We start from the raw sequence: 20494 nt of genomic DNA, 5'->3' as shown, positions 1-20494 counted from the left end.
AATCACAATGTTTGACTTTCAGTGATTCGGCCCCCTCAGAAGCAGTTATGCATTAGTGGGCTATACAGGCTATTTTCCGGAGCATTTAAACATCAATAAACCCGCATCAGCAATATGTGACACTGCCAGAACTTAAAATAATTAAGATAATTTTAAATTATTTGTCCACAAAGTTTTATGAAGTCCACTAAGTGTCATGTCGGTGCGGCATATTAGCAGTGGATATGGGAAGGTGGATCCAAAATGGAGGGAGGCAGGATGAGCTCAATACAACGATTTATTACTCGCAGAAGCTGGGCGAAAGAAGAAATACTAGAGCTACACTAGAGCTGGAACACGCTCATGACAGGTGACACAAATTACACTAACGACAGAGGCCAGGGAAAACAACACGAACCCAAAAGCATAATAAGTCAAACTTCACAAAAAAAAAGCCACAACATGAATCCCAGACAAAACGTGACAGCAAAAGCGGGCAAGCTTTGACAAGTTTGTACGCTAAATTACAAATCTTTAATACAAGAACATCACTTGCTTTCTTTACCACTAATTGAATGTGAACAAAATAAAATTACGAAAACATATTAAAAAAGAAAAAAAACCAAATGCTCGACTAACCAAAACACGTGTCCCCCACTCCATTCTTCTCTTTCCTCAGAAAGATTTCAATAACTTGCTTGTAGAGTTTCTGCGTTTCATTTCCAATTATAAATCCTTTTGTATTGACATGGATGCCAATGCTGAAAGTCCCATCGGTTCAATTTCCGTGTTGTTCTTCTTCAGCCATTGTGGGTTTAAAAAAAAAAACAGTAGATTTTAATTTTCTGCTAAATGTCCGTGGGTCTGGCTTTGATGTACGCTATGCCTCATGGTTGCCGTTAGCTTACGGTTGAGCAACAGGTTTTTTTAATCAATAACTTTATTTAACTACTTCCAATGTTAAACATGGTGAATCACTATAGCACCGCCTCAGTGCAGTGACCATCCAGTCTTGTCACGTTCAACGTGAGGCCCCTAGAAGGTGAACTTATGGCTCGATTGACTATTACAGCTGTCTATTACGAATTAGGGCCCCTGACAAATCCATCTGCGCTTGCGCAGAAGCCCGCGCCTTGTTGATGCGAATGCCCAGGCTTCTGGCAAAGACAGATTTCACACAGCATAGTGACACAAGTTAGCTGAATTGTAATGGGCTAAAACCTCCAACATAGAACTACAGCACTGGAAGGAGCGTAACCAAATGGATATAAAATGACACGAAAATAACGTAATATGCAGAATAATTTTATATATAAAATATAAATACAGTGGGCCCTGTTCCTTGGTTGGGCTCATAAGGCGAATTTACCGTATACCAGGCAATCCAAGCCTATGTTAAATAGCTAATGGGTATGAACCCCAGTTAAAAACATCAAAATTAAAAATACATACATATTAAAAATTGGTCCCAAAATAATATAGTAAGTGCTACGTACAATATATATAATATACATGTATACAATCAGAAAACATTATAAATAAAGAATATCGAAAGGATTTATTTACCTTTGAGTGGCGTTTGTTATACCCATATTTCCTAATAAGGGCTATTGCCAGAATTATTTCCATATAAATCATCTTCTTACTTCTCTCTTTAATATCACTAGCAATCTTGTGACCCTTGGCTAACCCTTTCAACAATGAATTAAGCAGTAAAATGCACCATAAATACGGTCTTGTAACCATTCACAATCAAATAAAGCTTTACCGTTCCACCATTTTGAAACGAGTGAGGTTGTCCAATAGCAGACCACCATCTCCGTGAAGAGACACTGACCAATAGCAAACCAGAATTGTAGTGACGCCTTGCAGGGAGGGAAGTGTGATGGCAACTGATAAGTGCAATTCCCTAAAAACGCCGGCAGATGGATATGAAACAACACAAATACAGCCAAGCCCCTCGGGTCATGACAGTTGTTTTTGTTGCAAAACCGGGAAAATACCAAGAAGGGGGGATGAAAAAACTCTGTATTCCACGCGGCAACATGAAAATAATCTAAGTCAGGGACACTGTAACACGGGGGTTACTGTATTTAGAAAAAATAAATGTAAAATGAAAGTGACTTTTATTATACTTATTATAATTATAGTTTATCATAGTTATGATAATATCAGGTTATTTTAGCCAAGCATAGAAGGCCTTGCTGGCCCTGACGGCCTCACCACTGCTATAATATACAACTATATATTACAGGTCTTGACCATTTGTGTTCAAAGATTTGATTTCGTTCAAGATTTATTCCCGGTCTTAGGGTCATCTGTCTTGAATATTATCAACCTGTCACTCTCCTCTGGCATTGTACCTGAAGCTTTTAAGACGGCCGTCATTCAACCATTACTTAAGAAACCTCACCTAGATCCTGAAAATCTCTTTAACTATAGGCAAGTGTCACACCTTCCGTTTTTTGCCAAAATTCTTGAGAAAGTTGTAGCTCAACAGCTTAGTGATTTTATGTTAGATAACAATAGATTTGAACTCCTTCAGTCAGGTTTTAGGGCCAACCACTCAACTGAGACAGCCCTAGTAAAAGTGACGAATGATCTTCTCTTAGCCATGGATTCCAACATCTCATCAATATTATTACTGCTTGATCTTAGTGCCGCATTTGACACTATTGATCATCATCTTCTTATAGAACGTCTTAGATCATGTGTTGGTATCTCGGGATCAGCACTTTCTTGGTTCAGATCTTACATCCTGGGAAGGACGCATAGTGTCTCTTATGGCAATGCGATCTCTGAATCTTTCTCCGTCTCATGTGGTGTCCTGCAGGGGTCAGTACTTGGTTCCTTATTGTTCAACATCTACATGATTCCTCTTGGCGATATTATACGTAACCATGCTATTAGTTTTCATTGCTATGCTGATGATAACCAACTTTATATGCCCTTAGAAATAACGGATCCGTGCAAGTGCAGTAAACTGGAGGCCTGCCTTGCCGAGATTAAAAAATGGATGTCTTCCAATTTTCTGCTTCTCAACCCTAGAAAACTGAGATGTTATTTAATGGCCCTGCTCATCATCAGCACTTGCTTAAGAATACCACGTTAAACCTGGAAAACTGTATTATTTCCCAAAGTAGTTCTGCAAAAAATCTCGGCGTGATATTTGACTCAACTCTCTCCTTTCGGACACATATTAATAACATGACAAGAACGGCGTTTTTTCACCTCCGCAATATAGCTAAGATTCGCCCTATTCTCTCTCTTAGCGATGCAGAAACATTAATTCATGCATTTGTCACGTCGCGCCTAGACTATTGTAACGTTTTGTTTTCTGGACTTCCCGTGTCCTACATTAAAAGCCTGCAGTCTGTACAGAATGCAGCAGCGAGACTCACACATATGTTATTCTACCGCTTTATTATTGTGTGAAGGTGAAACCTTCACACATGTTATTCTACCGCTTTATTATTGTGTGAAGGTGAAACCTTCACACATATGTTATTCCTTGACTTTATTGTGTGAAGGTGGAACCTTCACACATATGTTATTGTGCTCGGCCATTTTCTTTATTATTGTGTGAAGGTGGAACCTTCACACATATGTTATTCTACCGCTTTATTATTATTATTATTATTAACTTCCACCCAGGATGGCGGCCATCTTGGTTCACTCAGAACAATAAAAACAACACTCTCCTAATGTTGAACATCCAAACTATTAAATATAATCCCCCAAAATTCATAATTTGAACTTCAAGTGTACTTTTTTCTGCCTTTTTGAAATTTTGTGATATTTTACTAAATTCATAAAATTTTTGTTTTTTTCACTTTAAATACTACAGGTGTTTGTCCGATTCAGGCCGATTCAGCGTTTAACCGTTCATGTTGACCCTGCCTATGACCTCAGAGTGTCATTTACCCACAATGCATCTGTTTTGCGTAAGTTATAGCCCCCTAAAACTCGCGAAAAATCACATTTTTTATGTTTCCTCTTGTGATATCTCCATTTGCGTCCGACATATACTTATTGTTTCAATTTTAGGTGTTTCCCATCATGGGTTAGATTGCCAAGAACACCCCCGCACCAACAATTTATAGTTTTTCCCATTTTTTTACCCATAATTCCTCAGTTAATTGTTCTCGCCAAAACATTGTATCCTTCTGTCTTTGCCATTCTTCATCCGATTCCCACCGTTCTAACTTTATATGATTCCATTCATCCCCGCCAATTCATTGGTGTATTCGTTTACCTCTTACCAGAATTCAAAGTTGCACCACAATTCCACACACTGTACCTTTAATGAACCAATTCATTTTCAATTAGGTCATTCATTGTGTGGGCGTTTGGTCTTCGGTGACGACTGTTCAGGTAGACAAAGTACTCCATTTCCCATGGGGTCGTCAGGTGGCCATCATGGACACTTGCCCACATACACTGAGACTCCATTTCCCATCAACCCTCAGGGGCAGCCATCTTGGATATCTGATCAGACATCTCTTTCAGTTTTTCCCTTGTATCTATGCCATTCTTCGTCCGATTCCTACCGTTCCAAATTTAATCAATTCCCCCAATGCCCGCCCATCCATTTTAACCCACAATTCAAAAATTACCCACAATTCCACTTTTTTCAGTTTTTCCCTATCTTTGCCATTCTTCATCCAATTCCGACCGTTCCAACTTTATTCAATTCCCCCAACGCCCGCCAATGCATTTTTTACCTACAATTCAAAAATTACCCACAATTCCACTTTTTCAGTTTTTTCCTTATATCTTTGCCATTCTTCATTCGATTCCGACCGTTCCAACTTTATTCGATTCCCCCAAGTCCCGCCATTCCATGGTGATAACCGCTTTCTTCCCAGAATTCAATAATTACCCACAATTCCACTTTTTCAGTTTTTCCCTTGTATTTTAGCCATTCCTGCTGCGATTTCCTTCGTTCCAACTTTAATCGATTCCCCCAATGCCCGCTAATGCATTTTTACCTACAATTCAAAAATTACCCACAATTCCACTTTTTCAGTTTTTTCCTTTTATCTTTGCCATTCTTCACTCGATTCCGACCGTTCCAACTTTAATCGATTCCTCCAAGTCCCACCATTCCACGGTATCCGCTTTCTTCCCAGAGTTCAAAAATTACCCACAATTCCACTTTTTCAGTTTTTCCCTTGTAACTTTGCCATTCCTGCTGCGATTTCCACTGTTCCAACTTTAATCGTTTCTCCCAATGCCCGCACATCCATTTTTACCCACAATTCAAAAATTACCCACAATTCCTCTATTTCTGTTTTTCCCTTATATCTTTGCCATTCTTCATCCAATTCTGACCGTTCCAACTTTAATCAATTCCCCCAATGCCCGCCAATGCATTTTTACCCACAATTCAAAAATTACCCACAATTCCACTTCTTTCAGTTTTTCCCCTATATCTTTGCCATTCTTCATCCGATTCCTACCGTTCCAACTTTAATCGATTCCCCATATTCCCGCTATTCCATTCGTGTATCCATTTTTCTCTTCCTACAATTCAAGATTTTCCCACAATTCCTCATTTTTCAGTGTTTTTTTGTATCTTCTACATTGTTTGACCTTTTCAAACAATTCCAAATCTGTATCATTCACATGATGTCACAGATTCAAGCACTCAAACTTTCAACATCACTCTAGCGTTCAGCACCGCTACCTTCAAAGGTTACACCTTCACACGCAATTTCTTCAGGAATTGCACATTTTCTAGTTATTGTGTGAAGGTGAAACCTTCACACATATGTTATTCCTTGACTTTATTATTATTTGTGTGAAGGTGAAACCTTCACACATGTGTTATTCCTTGACTTTATTATTTGTGTGAAGGTGAAACCTTCACACATATGTTATTCCTTGACTTTATTGTGTGAAGGTGAAACCTTCACACATATGTTATTCCTTGACTTTATTATTATTATTTTTATTATTTATGATTTACACATTATTTATTCAACACCTCTCCTTTCAGGTGTTTCACCTTCACACGCAATTTCTTCAGGAATTGCACATATTCTAGTTATTGTGTGAAGGTGAAACCTTCACACATATGTTATTCCTTGACTTTATTATTATTGTGTGAAGGTGAAACCTTCACACATATGTTATTCCTTGACTTTATTATTATTATTATTATTCTGCCGTTTTTTGGGACATTTCATCTCTTTCCCAGTTTATCCGATTCACGCCGTTCCAATTTCATCTTATTCCACTTATTCCCATTCGGTGCGCGTGTATTTTTATAATTCCAATTATTCATAGATTTCCCACAATTCCCTGTTTTCCGAGCCAAAAGTGCCATTGACTTACATTGGGTGATTTTTCATTTCAATATTACATCTTTTACGTTTCATATTTTCAAAACTTAACTCGTTCAGCTTGCCTTAGGGATCATTCTCATCATTCCAGTAATACATAGTTTCCAATAATTTCCCATAATTCCATATTTTTCCCACCTTTAATATTTCATAATGCATTTCCAATGGGAGGGCTTCCCATTCATTCTCAATGCGACAATTAACATTTCACATTTTTATGTTTCCCATTTCATATTCATAACATTGAACTTATTCATTCCACCCTATGGGTCATTCACAACAATTCAATAAATCAAAGTTATTAATAATATTCCATAATTCCATATTTTTCACCTTTAACAATTTGTTATTCATTCCCAAAGGCAGATTTTACTTTTCCTATTTGAAGCTTCCTCATTTTGCATTCAATTCATTCAGCCAATTCATTTCACATTGTCATCATTACACATATTCACACAAACCAGTAATTCATAACAATATTAATAAATTTACCCATAATTCCTCATTCCCATTTTCCTCACCAAAACTTTGTAACCTTCTATCTTGGCCATTCCTACTCCGATTCCCACCGTTTCAACTTTGATGGATTCCCCCAAATCCCGGCATTCCAAAGGGGTAGCTTCCCAGAACTCAAATTTTTACCCACAATTCCTCATTCTGTAGTCACAAAGAATCCATTCATTTTCTATGGGGTCATTCATTCTGTGAGCATGTGACCTTCTTGGACTACTGTTCAGGTACACGTCGTACTCTATTTACCATGGTACCCCCACCCAGCGGCCGTCTTGGATGAACTCTGACCTACATCAAATACTACAGCTCCCATACACCCCTGTAAGGCGGCCATCTTGGACATTTGACAAGCTCTCGCCGCAGCCCATTCACTTTGAATGGGGAAAAGTGGAAAAAAGTGGGAAAAAAAAGTTTTTTTGGAAACCCTCACGTGGAAATGAGCGGAACCACCTAACTCATGGACCATCGTTGTGGATTTTTAATGATAACGCCGCGACGCTCCGACATTCCGATAAGCGAATAGAGCCGATTTTCCGAAGTTCGATAATGGCCGCCCGCTTAACCTGTATAATATAAGCTATTTTAGATTACCTCTTGCGTTTTCTCCATTTGCGTTAGACCTATACTGGTCGTTCCAACTTTAGGTGTTTCCTGTAATTGTCTTCAACACTTGCCCACATACACTGAGACTCCATTTCCCATCAACCCTGAGGGGCGGCCATTTTGGATATCTGATCAGACATCTCATGAGCGCTCAGCCCAACTTCCACCCAGGATGGGAGCCATCTTGGTTAACTCAGAACAATAAAAACGACTCTCTCCAAATGTTGAACATCTAATCTTTGAAATATAATCCCCCAAAATTCAGAATTTGTTCTTTGAGTGTATTTTTTTTCTTCCTTTTTTAAATTTTGTGATATTTTACAAAATTCAAAGAATTGTTGTTTTTTTCACTTAATGACTACAGGTGTTTGTCCGATTCAGTCCGATTCAGCGTTTAACTGTTCATCTTGACCCTGCCAATGACCTCCGGGTGTCATTTACCCAGAATGCATCTTTTTTGCATAAGTAAATATATTTAAATATTCATAATTCATTTCCAATGGGAGGGCTTCCCATTCATTCCCAATGGGAGATTGAACATTTCACATTTTGAGCTTTCTTTTTTCATATTCATAACAATTAACTCATTCATTCTGCCTTATGGCTCATTCCAATCATTCCTATAGTTCATTATTATTCATATTTTCCCATAATTCCATATTTTTCACCTATAACAATTGGTAATTCATTCCCAATGGCAGATTTAACATTTCTTACGTGAAGCTTCTCCACTTCACATTCAGATCATTCAGTTAATACATTTCACACTCAACATTACTCATATTCAAACCTTCCAGTAATTCATAACTATTTTAATAATTTTACCCATAATTCCTCATTCCCATTTTCCTCACCAAAACTTTGTAATCTTCTATCTTGACCATTCCTGCTCCGATTTCCACCGTTCCAAATGTAATCGATTCCTGCAATTCCCACCATTCCATTGGTTTATCCATTTTTCTCTTCGCATGATTAAAAAATTACCCACAATTCCACTTTTTCAGTGTTTCCCTTATATCTTTGCCATTCTTCATCCGATTTTCACAGTTCCAACTTTAATTGATTTCCCCCAATTCCAGCCATTCCATTGGTTTATCCATTTTACTCTTCCTATGATTCAAAAATTACCCACAATTCCACTTTTTCAGTTTTTCCCTTGTATCTATGCCATTCTTCATCCGATTCCTACCGTTCCAACTTTAATAAATTCCCCCAATGCCCCCCATCCATTTTTACCCACAATTCAAAAATTACCCACAATTCACTTTTTTCAGTTTTTCCCTTATATCTTTGCCATTCTTCATCCGATTCCGACCGTTCAAACTTTATTCGATTCCCCCAAGTCCCGTCATTCCACGGTGCTATCCGCTTTCTTCCCAGAGTTAAAAAATTACCCACAATTCCACTCTTTCAGTTTTTCCCTTGTAACTTTTCCATTCCTGCTGCGATTTCCACCGTTCCAACTTTAATCGATTCTCCCATTGCCCGCCCATCCATTTTTACCCAAAATTAAAAAATTACCCACAATTCCACTATTTTTGTTTTTCCCTTATATCTTTGCCATTCTTCATCCAATTTCGACCGTTCCAACTTTAATCAATTCCCCCAATGCCCGCCAATGCATTTTTACCCACAATTTAAAAATTACCCATAATTCCACTTTTTCAGTTTTTCCCTTATATCTTTGCCATTCTTCATCCGATTCCTACAGTTCCAACTTTAATTGATTCCCCCAATTCCAGCCATTTCATTGGTTTATCCATTTTACTCTTCCCATGATTCAAAAATTACCCACAATTCCGCTTTTTCAGTTTTTCCCTTGTATCTATGCCATTCTTCATCTGATTCCTACAGTTCCAACTTTAATCAATTCCCCCAATGCCCCCATCCATTTTTACCTACAATTCAAAAATTACCCACAATTCCACTTTTTTCAGTTTTCCCTTATATCTTTGCCATTCTTCATCCGATTTTTACCGTTCCAACGTTAATTGATTCCCCCAATTCCAGCCATTCCATTGGTTTATCCATTTTACTCTTCCCATGATTCAAAAATTACCCACAATTCCACTTTTTTCAGTTTTTCCCTTATATCTTTGCCATTCTTCATCCGATTTCGACCGTTCCTACTTTAATCGATTCCCCCAATTCCCGCCATTCCACATCATTCAACACCTCTCCTTTCAGGTGTTTCACCTTCACACGCAATTTCTTCAGGAATTGCACATATTCTAGTTATTATTATTGTGTGAAGGTGAAACCTTCACACTTATGTTTTTCTCCACCTTTATTATTATTATTTTTATTTTTTTTACTCCGACCGTTTTTTAGGTACGTTTCAACTCATTCCCAGTTCATCCAATTCATGCCGTTCAAACTTCATATCATTCTACATATTCATGTTTAGTGCGGGTCTATTTTTCAAGTTTCAACTTTTCATCGTTTTCCTACAATTTAAGTTTTTGTACCGTAAAAATGGCCTAATGTTAAGTGAATGGGCTGGTCTTCGTGCTTTATTTTTAAACTTTAACGTTTTCGTTATTTCCTATGTTTCCGTGGCTCATGGGATTTGTGTACCGCATTCGCACTTCATGTTCGTGGGTTCAATCCCAGGCTGCGTCACTTTTTAGTTGTGTGAGTCTTATTTAGTTAGTGCGGGTCTATTTTTCAAGTTTCAACTTTTCATCGTTTTCCTACAATTTAAGTTTTTGTACCGTAAAAACGGCCTAATGTTAAGTGATTGGAGCGTTCTTCCTACTTCCTTTTAAAGCGTTCACGGTTTCGTCATTTCCCGTGGCTCAGACGTTCTGTTGACGTATATCTACTACATGTTCGTGCGTTCGATCCCCGCTGTGTCTTTTCACACATTCAGTGTTTTTTTTCAGTTAATTCAGTATTTTCTTTTGGTTTCAACTCCTTCCCAGTTCATCCAATTCATGCCGTTCGAACTTCATATCATTCCACATATTCACGTGAAGTGCTTTTTTATTTATCAAGGTTCAACTATTCATCGTTTTCCTACAATTTACGTTTTTTATACTATTCATATTTAAAGAATTTAGCCTTTTCAAACTGTTCTTACTTTCATTTCATCTTACTTTTCATTCCACAGTTGAACTTTTTTCAGTTTTTTAACTTTGTATTATTCGTAGTTCTTCATAGATTCACGTTCAAAAATACTTCATTCCCTATAGTTAAAGCTTTCACAGTGTGGGTTAACATCGCCCCCCCCCCCCCATGGCCCAGTGGTAGAGTTGTCATCTTCAACATGTCCGTGTCCCGGTTCGGGCAAATCGCGTTTCACGTTTACAGTTCAACTTTCAGCTACAATTCAAGTTTTTGTACCGTAAAAATTGTCTAATGTTAAGTGAATGGTGTTGTTAAGAAGTTTCTGATTATACTTAACGATTTCGTGTTTGAATCGTTCTGTTATTACTATTTACGTCTGGACATGTTTCTCCTGTGGTCATGTGATCTTCCTAGCAACCGCCTAGCAACTAATCACAAGTTGTGTTTCATTCCTGCACTACCAATCAGGACTCTGTTTACACTATCATAGGTTGTTTTGCTCTTTCACCGGTAGTCGGCAGGTATCGTTGTAACGGACAGTCATTTTTTCTGCTTTCAATCATTCTGTGGATTATCTCATTCCTTTCATTATTATTCCGTGCGTCCATGAGAATGTAAGTACAGTTTGAATATGTTGTCCGTTCGTGGTTTTGGATACATGTTTACGTTTGCACTGCTTCACTTTGTCCATTAATGTCTAAGTTGTTATTGCACCTAAGTTTGGTATAATTGCTAAAGGCAAATATACCGTACTTTTCATACTTCACTTTTAGTATTCACGTTAAAGTTTCATCCACAAAATGTGCATGTTTGTCGCATGTTTGCCGTGTGTGCCAATGTGATCTTTCCGCCGTAAGGGAGTGACGTCACCGCCCACTCAAATCTATTCGGCTCCATTAACCCTTTCCTACCTAACGCACATTTTGGAACGATTGGGTTGAATTCATTCTTCCTATCATTGTACGGTATGTTTGCCTGTGTTGTTTATGTTATTCTAAGCTAATATAGAGTCATGTGAGCATATGATGTAACATATTGTACAATGTTAGTTATGTTAGTTATCAATGTTTAGTGAATGTTCACTGCTCTCCTTTGCAGAGACCACACACCCACAATCAAACATAGAACACACACAGAACACACAAACACAGAAACACACACACACCAACCCAGATAAATAAATAGAACATTATATACAAATAAAGAGTGGCATGAGAGTGTGCATCGTCTTTATGTTCTGGCCGGACAACCTGATAAGATTGAGGATCCTCTGAATCAGTCAAGTACAGTCCTTTCAAGGAGGTCACAAGTTTGGACGCTACTCCGACACCTCCATTACAGGTGTGATTCAAAAACATGCAGGATACAAGCCCTCGAGGACTGGAGTTTGACACCTATAGTTTAGTTACACAAAGTAATCCATTTCCCATGTTGCCATCGGGCGGCCATCTTAGACCACTGAAGACTCCAACTCCAATCTGCCCTCATGGGCGGCCATCTTGGACATTTTATTAGACGTCTCATTACCTCTCACTAGTGCTTCCACCTAGTACAGCATCTGGCTTGGTTAACTCAGCTTGATTCATACGTTTTAGTTTTTTTCAGTTTTTCAACTCTGTATTATTCACATTTCTTCACTGTTTCACATCAATCCACAATCCACCTCATTCAATCCACCTCATTCAAATGATAAGCTCATTAACAGGAGTTTAAAACTCCAGTCCTCGAGGGCTGATATCCTGCATGTTTTTGAATCACATCATTCACTTAACATTAGGCCTAATGTCACAGATTCACACTATTCCAGTTCAACTTTTCTCAGTTTTTCAACTTTGTAGGATTCATAATTTTTCACAGATTCACATCATTCTCCAGTTCAACTTTTTCAGTTTTTCATTCATCTTCAAATTCCACAGTTCAACTTTTTTACAGTTTTTCAACTTTGTATTCATATTTCTTCACAGATTCACACCATTCAATCGTTCCACATCATTCCACTTTTCAACTCCCAAACCTTCAACGGTTTCACCTTCACACGCAATTTCTTCAGAAATTGCACTTTTTCTAGTTATTATTATTATTCTGCCGTTTTTTGGGACATTTCATCTCTTTCCCAGTTTATCCGATTCACGCCGTTCCAATTTCATCTTATTCCACTTATTCCCATTCGGTGCGCGTGTATTTTTATAATTCCAATTATTCATAGATTTCCCACAATTCCCTGTTTTCCGAGCCAAAAGTGCCATTGACTTACATTGGGTGATTTTTCATTTCAATATTACATCTTTTACGTTTCATATTTTCAAAATTTAACTCATTCAGCTTGCCTTAGGGATCATTCTCATCATTCCAGTAATACATAGTTTCCAATAATTTCCCATAATTCCATATTTTTCCCACCTTTAATATTTCATAATGCATTTCCAATGGGAGGGCTTCCCATTCATTCTCAATGGGACAATTAACATTTCACATTTTGATGTTTCCCATTTCATATTCATAACATTGAACTTATTCATTCCACCCTATGGCTCATTCCCAACAATTCAATAAATCAAAATTATTAATAATTTCCCATAATTCCATATTTTTCACCTATAACAATTTGTAATTCATTCCCAAAGGCAGATTTTACTTTTCCTATTTGAAGCTTCCTCATTTTGCATTCAATTCATTCAGCCAATTCATTTCACATTGTCATCATTACACATATTTACACAAACCAGTAATTCATAACAATATTAATAAATTTACCCATAATTCCTCATTCCCATTTTCCTCACCAAAACTTTGTAACCTTCTATCTTGGCCATTCCTGCTCCGATTCCCACCGTTCCAACTTTAATCGATTCCCCCAGTTCTTGCCATTCCATCGTGGTATCTATTTTCCTTTTCCCAGAAGTAAAAAATTACCCACAATTCCCTTTTTTCAGTTTTTCCGTTATATCTTTGCCATTCCTTCTCCGATTTCCACCATTCCAACTTTAATCGAGTCCATTCATCCCCACCAATTATTTGGTGTATTCATTTACCTCTTACCAGAATTCAAAATATTCCCAAAATTCCACATACTGTACCTTTAATGAACCAATTCATTTTCAATGAAGTCATTCATTGTGTTGGGGTTTGGCCTTTATGGACTACTGTTTAGGTAGACAAAGTATTCCATTTCCCATGGGGTCATCAGGTGGCCATCTTGGACACTTGGCTACATACACTGAGACTCCATTTCCCATCAACCCTCAGGGGCGGCCATCTTGGATATCTGATCAGACATCTCATGAGCGCTCAGCCCAACTTCCACCCAGGATGGCAGCCATCTTGGTTAACTCAGAACAATAAAAACGACTCTCTCCAAATGTTGAACATCCAATCTATTAAATATAATCCCCCAAATTTCAGAATTTGTTGTTTGAGTGTACTTTTTTTCTCACTTTTTGAAATTTTGTGATATTTTACAAAATTCAAAGAATTGTTGTTTTTTTCACTTAATGACTACAGGTGTTTGTCCGATTCAGTCCGATTCAGCGTTTGACCGTTCATCTTGAGACTGCCAATGACCTCCGGGTGTCATTTACCCATAATGCATCTAATTTGCATAAGTAATAGCCCCCTAAAACTCGCGAAAAATCAGATTTTTTATGTTTCCTCTTGTGATATCTCCATTTGCGTCCGACCTAAACTTATCGTTCCAACTTTAGGTGTTTCCCATTATGGGTTAGATTGCCAAGAACACCCTCGCACCAAACATTTCAAGTTTTCCCCATTTTTTACCCATAATTCTTCAGTTAATTGTTCTTGCCAAAACATTGTAACCTTCTGTCTTCGCCATTCTTCATCCGATTCCCACCGTTCAAACTTTAATCGATTCCATTTATCCTCGCCAATTCATTGGTGTATTCATTTACCTCTTAGCAGAATACAAAATTTTCCCACCATTCCACATACTGTACCTTTAATGAACCATTTCATTTTCAATGAGGTCATTCATTGTGTGGGCGTTTGGCCTTTGTGGACTACTGTTCAGGTAGACAAAGTACTCCATTTCCCATGGGGTCGTCAAGCGGCCATCTTGGACACTTGACTACATACACTGAGACTCCATTTCCCATCAAACCTCAGGGGCGGCCATCTTGGATATCTGATCAGACATCCCATTCAGTTTTTCCCTTCTATCTTTGCCAGTCTTCATCTGATTCCGACCGTTCCAATTTTAATCGATTCCCCCTATGCCCGCTATTCCATTTTTACCCACTAATCAAATATTTACCCACAATTCCACTTTTTCTGTTTTTCTCCTATATCTTTGCCATTCTTCTTGCGATTCCTACCGTTCCAACTTTAAACGATTCCCCTAAGTTCTGCCATTTCATGGTGATATCCATTTACTTCTTCCCAGTATTAAAAAATTACCCACAATTCCACTTTTTTAGTTTTTCCCTTATATCTTTGCCATTCTTCATCCGATTTCGACTGTTCCTACTTTAATCGATTCCCCCAATTCCATCCATTCCTGATCATTCAACACCTCTTCGTTCAGGTGTTTCACCTTCACACGCAATTTCTTCAGGAATTGCACATATTCTAGTTACTTATAAAATTTTACACGGTTTCGCTCCATCCTATGTTGTCGACTTAGTATCACCATATGTTCCGTCTCTACAACTTCGATCACAAAATGCCGGTTTGCTATCGACCCCACAGGCTAAAAAGTCCGCGGGATCAAGGGCATTTTGGATTCGCGCGCCAGTACTATGGAATGCCCTACCTATGGAAGTTCGCGCAGCCACCTCAATAGAAATCTTTAAATCCTGACTAAAAACACATTTATATTCAAAAGCATTTAGTTAATTGAGCCTGTCTGCAGCTTTCTTCTTTTTTCTTTTTTCCTGCCCCCCTCTTCCGGCTGGGAGAGGGGGCTAGCTAGATGGTGAGGGTTGACTTGACCGCCTCCAATGGGCCCTGCGCTGATCGACCATCGCGGGTTAGGAGATGGGGCTTCTGCGGTCCACCTGGTTGGAATGTGGGATGGTTTCTGCCCAATGGCTTTACCTGCTGTCAAGACATCACTGCACTATATAGCACAATAGGTTTTCTGTAATTTATATTGTTTATGTGTATTGTTTATGGTACATGCAGCATCCACTTCAACCTGTGGGCCCGGAAGGGGGCTCCTCCCACCTGTGGTCCCTTCTGGAGGTTTCTGATTTTCCCCTAATTTGGGGTTTTTGAGTTTTTCCTTCCCCTTCTGGGAGCTTTGACAGGGGATGCTGTTGTGTACCTTACACTGAAAAGATGTCTCTGTACGACTTCTTTTTTCGAAGGAGGTCTCCACATGACCTCTTTTCATCTGTGAATCCCTTTGAGACTTCGGTGATTTAGGGCTATACAAATAAAATTTGATTTGATTTGTTGCTTTTGAAACCATATTTAGCAAGTCAATGGGTTTTGCATTGTTTGTTAGCACGAAGTTACTTCCCCAAGGCTAAACCATGTGGTTGTTTTGAATAAAAATGCAATTCTTTTTTGTCTTTGGTTTGAAACTAAATTGGGATAAAATAGCTTGATTTGACTTTGAATCATTGTCAAACTGATTATTATTATTATCATTATGATTATTGTTATCATCATATTTTATTATTATGAAATGTGCTTCCACAAAATGGCAGAAAGAGCAATCAAACTGCATATCCACCTGTTATTCATACAAGTGAGCTTTCATTAACAGGTTTATTTTACATCAATCATTTGTGAGTAAACTGATAGCATAAGACCATCATAATATCAGTATGCATTAGGCATTATGCAACACTTTTGTTGTTGTTTGAGGAGTGATGTTGTAATATAAAATACAGCATGTCTTGGCTCAATAAATGTTGGCAAAGACTTACCAGAGCATCGTGGACAACACTGCTGTGGTTCGGCTATCGGCTTACTACACGGCAGAGGACACTTCATTTTACTGCATTTGACATGGCCTATCTGAAACATACCGCATGCATCACATGTATCACATCAAATATGACAATCTTCCCGTGAACTGAAAAATTGGAAAGGATTACCTCAGTGCAGGAGCAACGCATGCACAAAATGAGTCCAAAAGGCTCCAAAAAAGGATGCCAACTCTCTCCTGGCGTATACGTCTTGTCCTTGAAGGTGCACAACACCCCTGAGCCTACATTGGTGGATACAAATAAGGATGAGTGCAAAAGAAGAAAACAAGTCCATTCCATTGTGATCGAATTATAGAATTGTAAAAAAACAGCAAAGAACGGAATTTTGAAGTTTGCCTCACCTTTGCGTCCTCTCAGCTGAGCATCTGCACACCAAACGAGCATCAAATAGACCAACAAGGACTTCATTTTTCAAATCCAACTCGTGCGCGATACGCTCCGATAAGTAACACAGTAAAATAGTAAAGTTTCTACACGAATCTAATTGGACAACAAAGCGAGGGAAGTTTTGCTCACTTGAGCGGTGCCGCCCCCTGCAGGGTATAGAGCATCATGACAGCACATATTTGGTTTGTTCGAGTCAGCAAGTCTTGAAAAGTGAATTTTGTGGCATTATTAGAAAACCTAAACATGCACCCATCTGTTTGGTTTCGGGAGTAATAAAACTAAAATAAGATAAATAAGACCAAAAGAAAGAAAAGTGAACAGAAATTCAAGTCTGCACTATATTACGAGTATTGATTGCAATTGCTATTACCCTACATGAATACAATTGCGTATAAATTCGAGATTAGCAGAAATGGCTGCTGCAAAGTATTAGTGTGTATTTTATCACCATAGTCCAGTCCACTAATATTCAAACTGCACTACTGAGAATCCTCAAGCATATTTTTATTATTCCACCCCCCTCCCCCATCAGAAATTAAAATGTATCATTTTACGTGTCATAACTTAAAAAAAGTAATAGTCATTTCAAATAATTTGTCCACGAAGTTTTATGGAGTCCACGAAGAGCAGGCAAGGTTTAACGAGATTGTATGCTAAATTACAAATGGAAATTTAATAGGAGTGTCCCGGTCTGGTCATGGTGAGTTGGGAGGAGGAAGGAAGGGGACCCAAAAAAATGCAGGAAAAGTAAAAAATATGTGGTTCAAAGAATGACGTTTTAACAAGGAAATGAGGCAGGGCCAAACCGGGAGCAAAACTGGACAAAATATCACCAGACAGGTGGACCAAATCAAACTAACGAGAAGGCAGACGCGAGTGGAACGGAAACATGAACAAATTCCCACAAACTCACAGCCAAACCCAACCAAGCATGAATATGAATTAAATAAATATATTAACTCCCCAAAAACGGCTGTCCCTATGTTATTTCAGTACAAAACCCATTCTTTTTTTTTTTCTCAAAAAGACTTTCATGACTGAGTTTGTTTCCGTGTTTCATTTCCAATAATAAATCCTTTTGGATTGACATGGACGCTGATGCTAAAAGTCGTGTCAATCCAATTTCCGTTTTGCTCTTCTTCAGGAATTGTGGGTTGTAAAAAAAAAAAAAAAACGTCTGCAGGTCAGGCTTCGAAGTACGTTAAAGCTAACGTTAGCTGGTTGAGCAACATATTTTTTTCTTTAATTGCTTCCACCATTAAACACGGTGGATCAATATAGCACAACCTTCATGCAGCGAGCGTCCAGTTAAGACTCGTTCTATGTGAGGGTTCTTGAAGGCATTTTTATGGGCCGATTGGCTATTGCGGCTGTCTAACAAAAATATGGGTACATACACAATATGTCTTTGCACAGTGCACAGAAGCCTTCATACGGTTCAAGCAGCGAGCACCCAGCACCTCCGGCCAAAGGCTGACATGAAGTCTGCCATGAAGTCTACCTGGCAACACACGTTTTTGATTTGATTATAGTTTATTATAGTTATAATAATGTCAGACTATATAATAATATAAGGGAGGCCAGCAGACCTGACAGTCCACCACTAATATATATGTATGTGTGTGTGTGTATATATATATATATATATATATATATATATATATATATATATATATATATATATATATATATATTACATACAGTGGGCCCCTGATTTACAAGCTCCCTGTTTGGACCGCGAAGTTTTTTGTCCCGCTCTTACGCACAAACCATTCGTCTTACGAACCATTCAACATGCCGGTCAGTGTGCCCGCATTATTTTCTTCGCTTTGCTGTATCAACAAAAGCAACTTTTCTCGCATGTCACGGAAATGCCGACATGATACTGCCGGCATGAAATGCCGCATGCATAGTTAACCATGCTAGTGAGAATGGCCATAACCGCTCGGCAATCTTATAAGGGCACGACTTTCCTTGCCAGGGGACGGACCTCGGTCAACAACAAAATGGAGAGGCTTCTTCTATTATGGATTAAAGAGAAGGAAATTGCCGGTGATATGTTTTAGTTTGAGAAAAGTTCTTGTTTAAAAAAATAAATTAAAAAATTCTGCGAGTTGGTCTCTGTTCACCTCCGTCTCCACTCAGCTCAAGTTACGTCGCCCCAGAGGAAAATGTCATTTATCCTTTGTATATACATGTTAATTAAATTAATTGTATTGTAGATTATGGTACTAATTTTAAATATGTGTGTAAATTTGTGATGGTTTTAACTACAATTTCACCACGTGTTGCCAGTCAATGTGTACGTACAATTGACCTCGCTTTGCTACATCAACGAAATCAACTGCTTACGCATTACACGGTAACGCTGATATGCTATTGCTCTTACAATGTAACAGTCACTGTGTTAGTCACGGTGTCAGTCACTGTTTTAGTCACGGTGTCAGTCACGGAGATGCCGATATGCTATTGGTCGAACGCCTTCATCTAGCTTGATGGCACAGCTGGTCGGGACGGAAGGAAGGAGAGAAAATCAGTCAAAATCGGAAGGAAGGAATGTTCTTAAGACTTTGCAAACTTTATCTGTTAGACATGGCTTCTAAAATTGCTAGTGGCGGTAAAGGAAGAAGTAAGAGGATGATGACAATAGAAACGAAGCAGGAGATAAAAAAAAAAAAAAAATACGAAGGAGGCGCACGCATGGTTAACCTTGCTCGTGAGTATGGCCGTAACCGCTCGGCAATCTTCTAAGGGCAAGACTTTCCTTGCCGGGGGACGGACCTCGATCGACAACAAAATGGAGAGGCTTCTTCTATATTCTTCTAATATATTGATTGAAGCTTGAATATATTGAATGAAACCCCGAATATATTGATTGAAGCTTGAATATATTGAATGAAACCCCGAATATATTGAAGCTTGAATATATTGATTGATGCTTGAATATATTGAATGAAACCCTGAATATATTAATCGATGCTTGAATATATTGAATGAAACCCTGAATATATTGATCGATGCTTGAATATATTGAATGAAACCCTGAATATATTGATCGATGCTTGAATATATTGAATGAAACTTCGAATATATTGATTGATGCTTGAATATATTGAATGAAACCCTAATATATTGATTGAAGCTTGAATATATTGATTGATGCTTGAATATGTTGAATGAAATCCCGAATATATTGATCGAAGCTTGAATATATTTAATGAAACCTTGAATATATTGATTGAAGCATGAATATATTGAATGAAACTTTGAATATATTGAAGCTTTACTGAACCCGAGTCAACCCAAGTCACGTCAGGTGATCGCCTTCTGAATTTGCTAGCTTAACAAAATGGCATCAGCTGAAACATTCCAGTACTTTACTGAACTGGAACACTTCTTTGCTACAGGTTCTACTCCAAATGACACTAACTATATATCACGTCACATTGAGGACCATAGCTCTGTTATTGGATCACTCAGTGCTTATGAGTAATAAAATTCAACAAAACATTGCTGAGAGAACATTATGCATCCTTCTAGAAGGACTCCACGAGTTTCTAAGAGAGATGTTGGCAGAACTAACAGTCCAACGTGAGTACTAATAGTTAAACAAGTGTATGGGGATGGTGGCTAATGCAGGCC

At 38.2% G+C, this 20494-nt stretch overlaps 1 protein-coding gene across 4 annotated transcripts in view; it reads right to left on the bottom strand.

Annotated features, from left to right (window-relative positions):
• The window catches only part of chrdl2 (chordin-like 2), a 51786-nt gene extending 34472 nt beyond the window's left edge, over window positions 1–17314 (bottom strand). For all 4 annotated transcript variants that reach the window (XM_088440257.1, XM_088440255.1, XM_088440259.1 and 1 more), the window contains exons 1-3: window positions 16807–17314; window positions 16574–16686; window positions 16403–16493 (exon numbers count right to left, since the gene is read on the bottom strand). In XM_088440257.1, coding sequence (XP_088296383.1) covers window positions 16403–16493; window positions 16574–16686; window positions 16807–16873 — 271 coding nt within the window. In that variant the 5' untranslated portion in view covers window positions 16874–17314. The remainder of the gene's footprint in view (window positions 1–16402; window positions 16494–16573; window positions 16687–16806) is intronic.
• Between the last annotated feature and the right edge of the window lie 3180 nt (window positions 17315–20494).

Source organism: Hippichthys cyanospilos, chromosome 18, assembly GCF_059441005.1.
Source record: "Hippichthys cyanospilos isolate Australia breed blue-spotted pipefish chromosome 18, RoL_Hcya_1.0, whole genome shotgun sequence".
NCBI classification, from domain to species: domain Eukaryota; kingdom Metazoa; phylum Chordata; class Actinopteri; order Syngnathiformes; family Syngnathidae; genus Hippichthys; species Hippichthys cyanospilos.
Note: the sequence above shows the minus strand (reverse complement) of the source record. Positions and strands in the feature narration are given on the sequence as shown.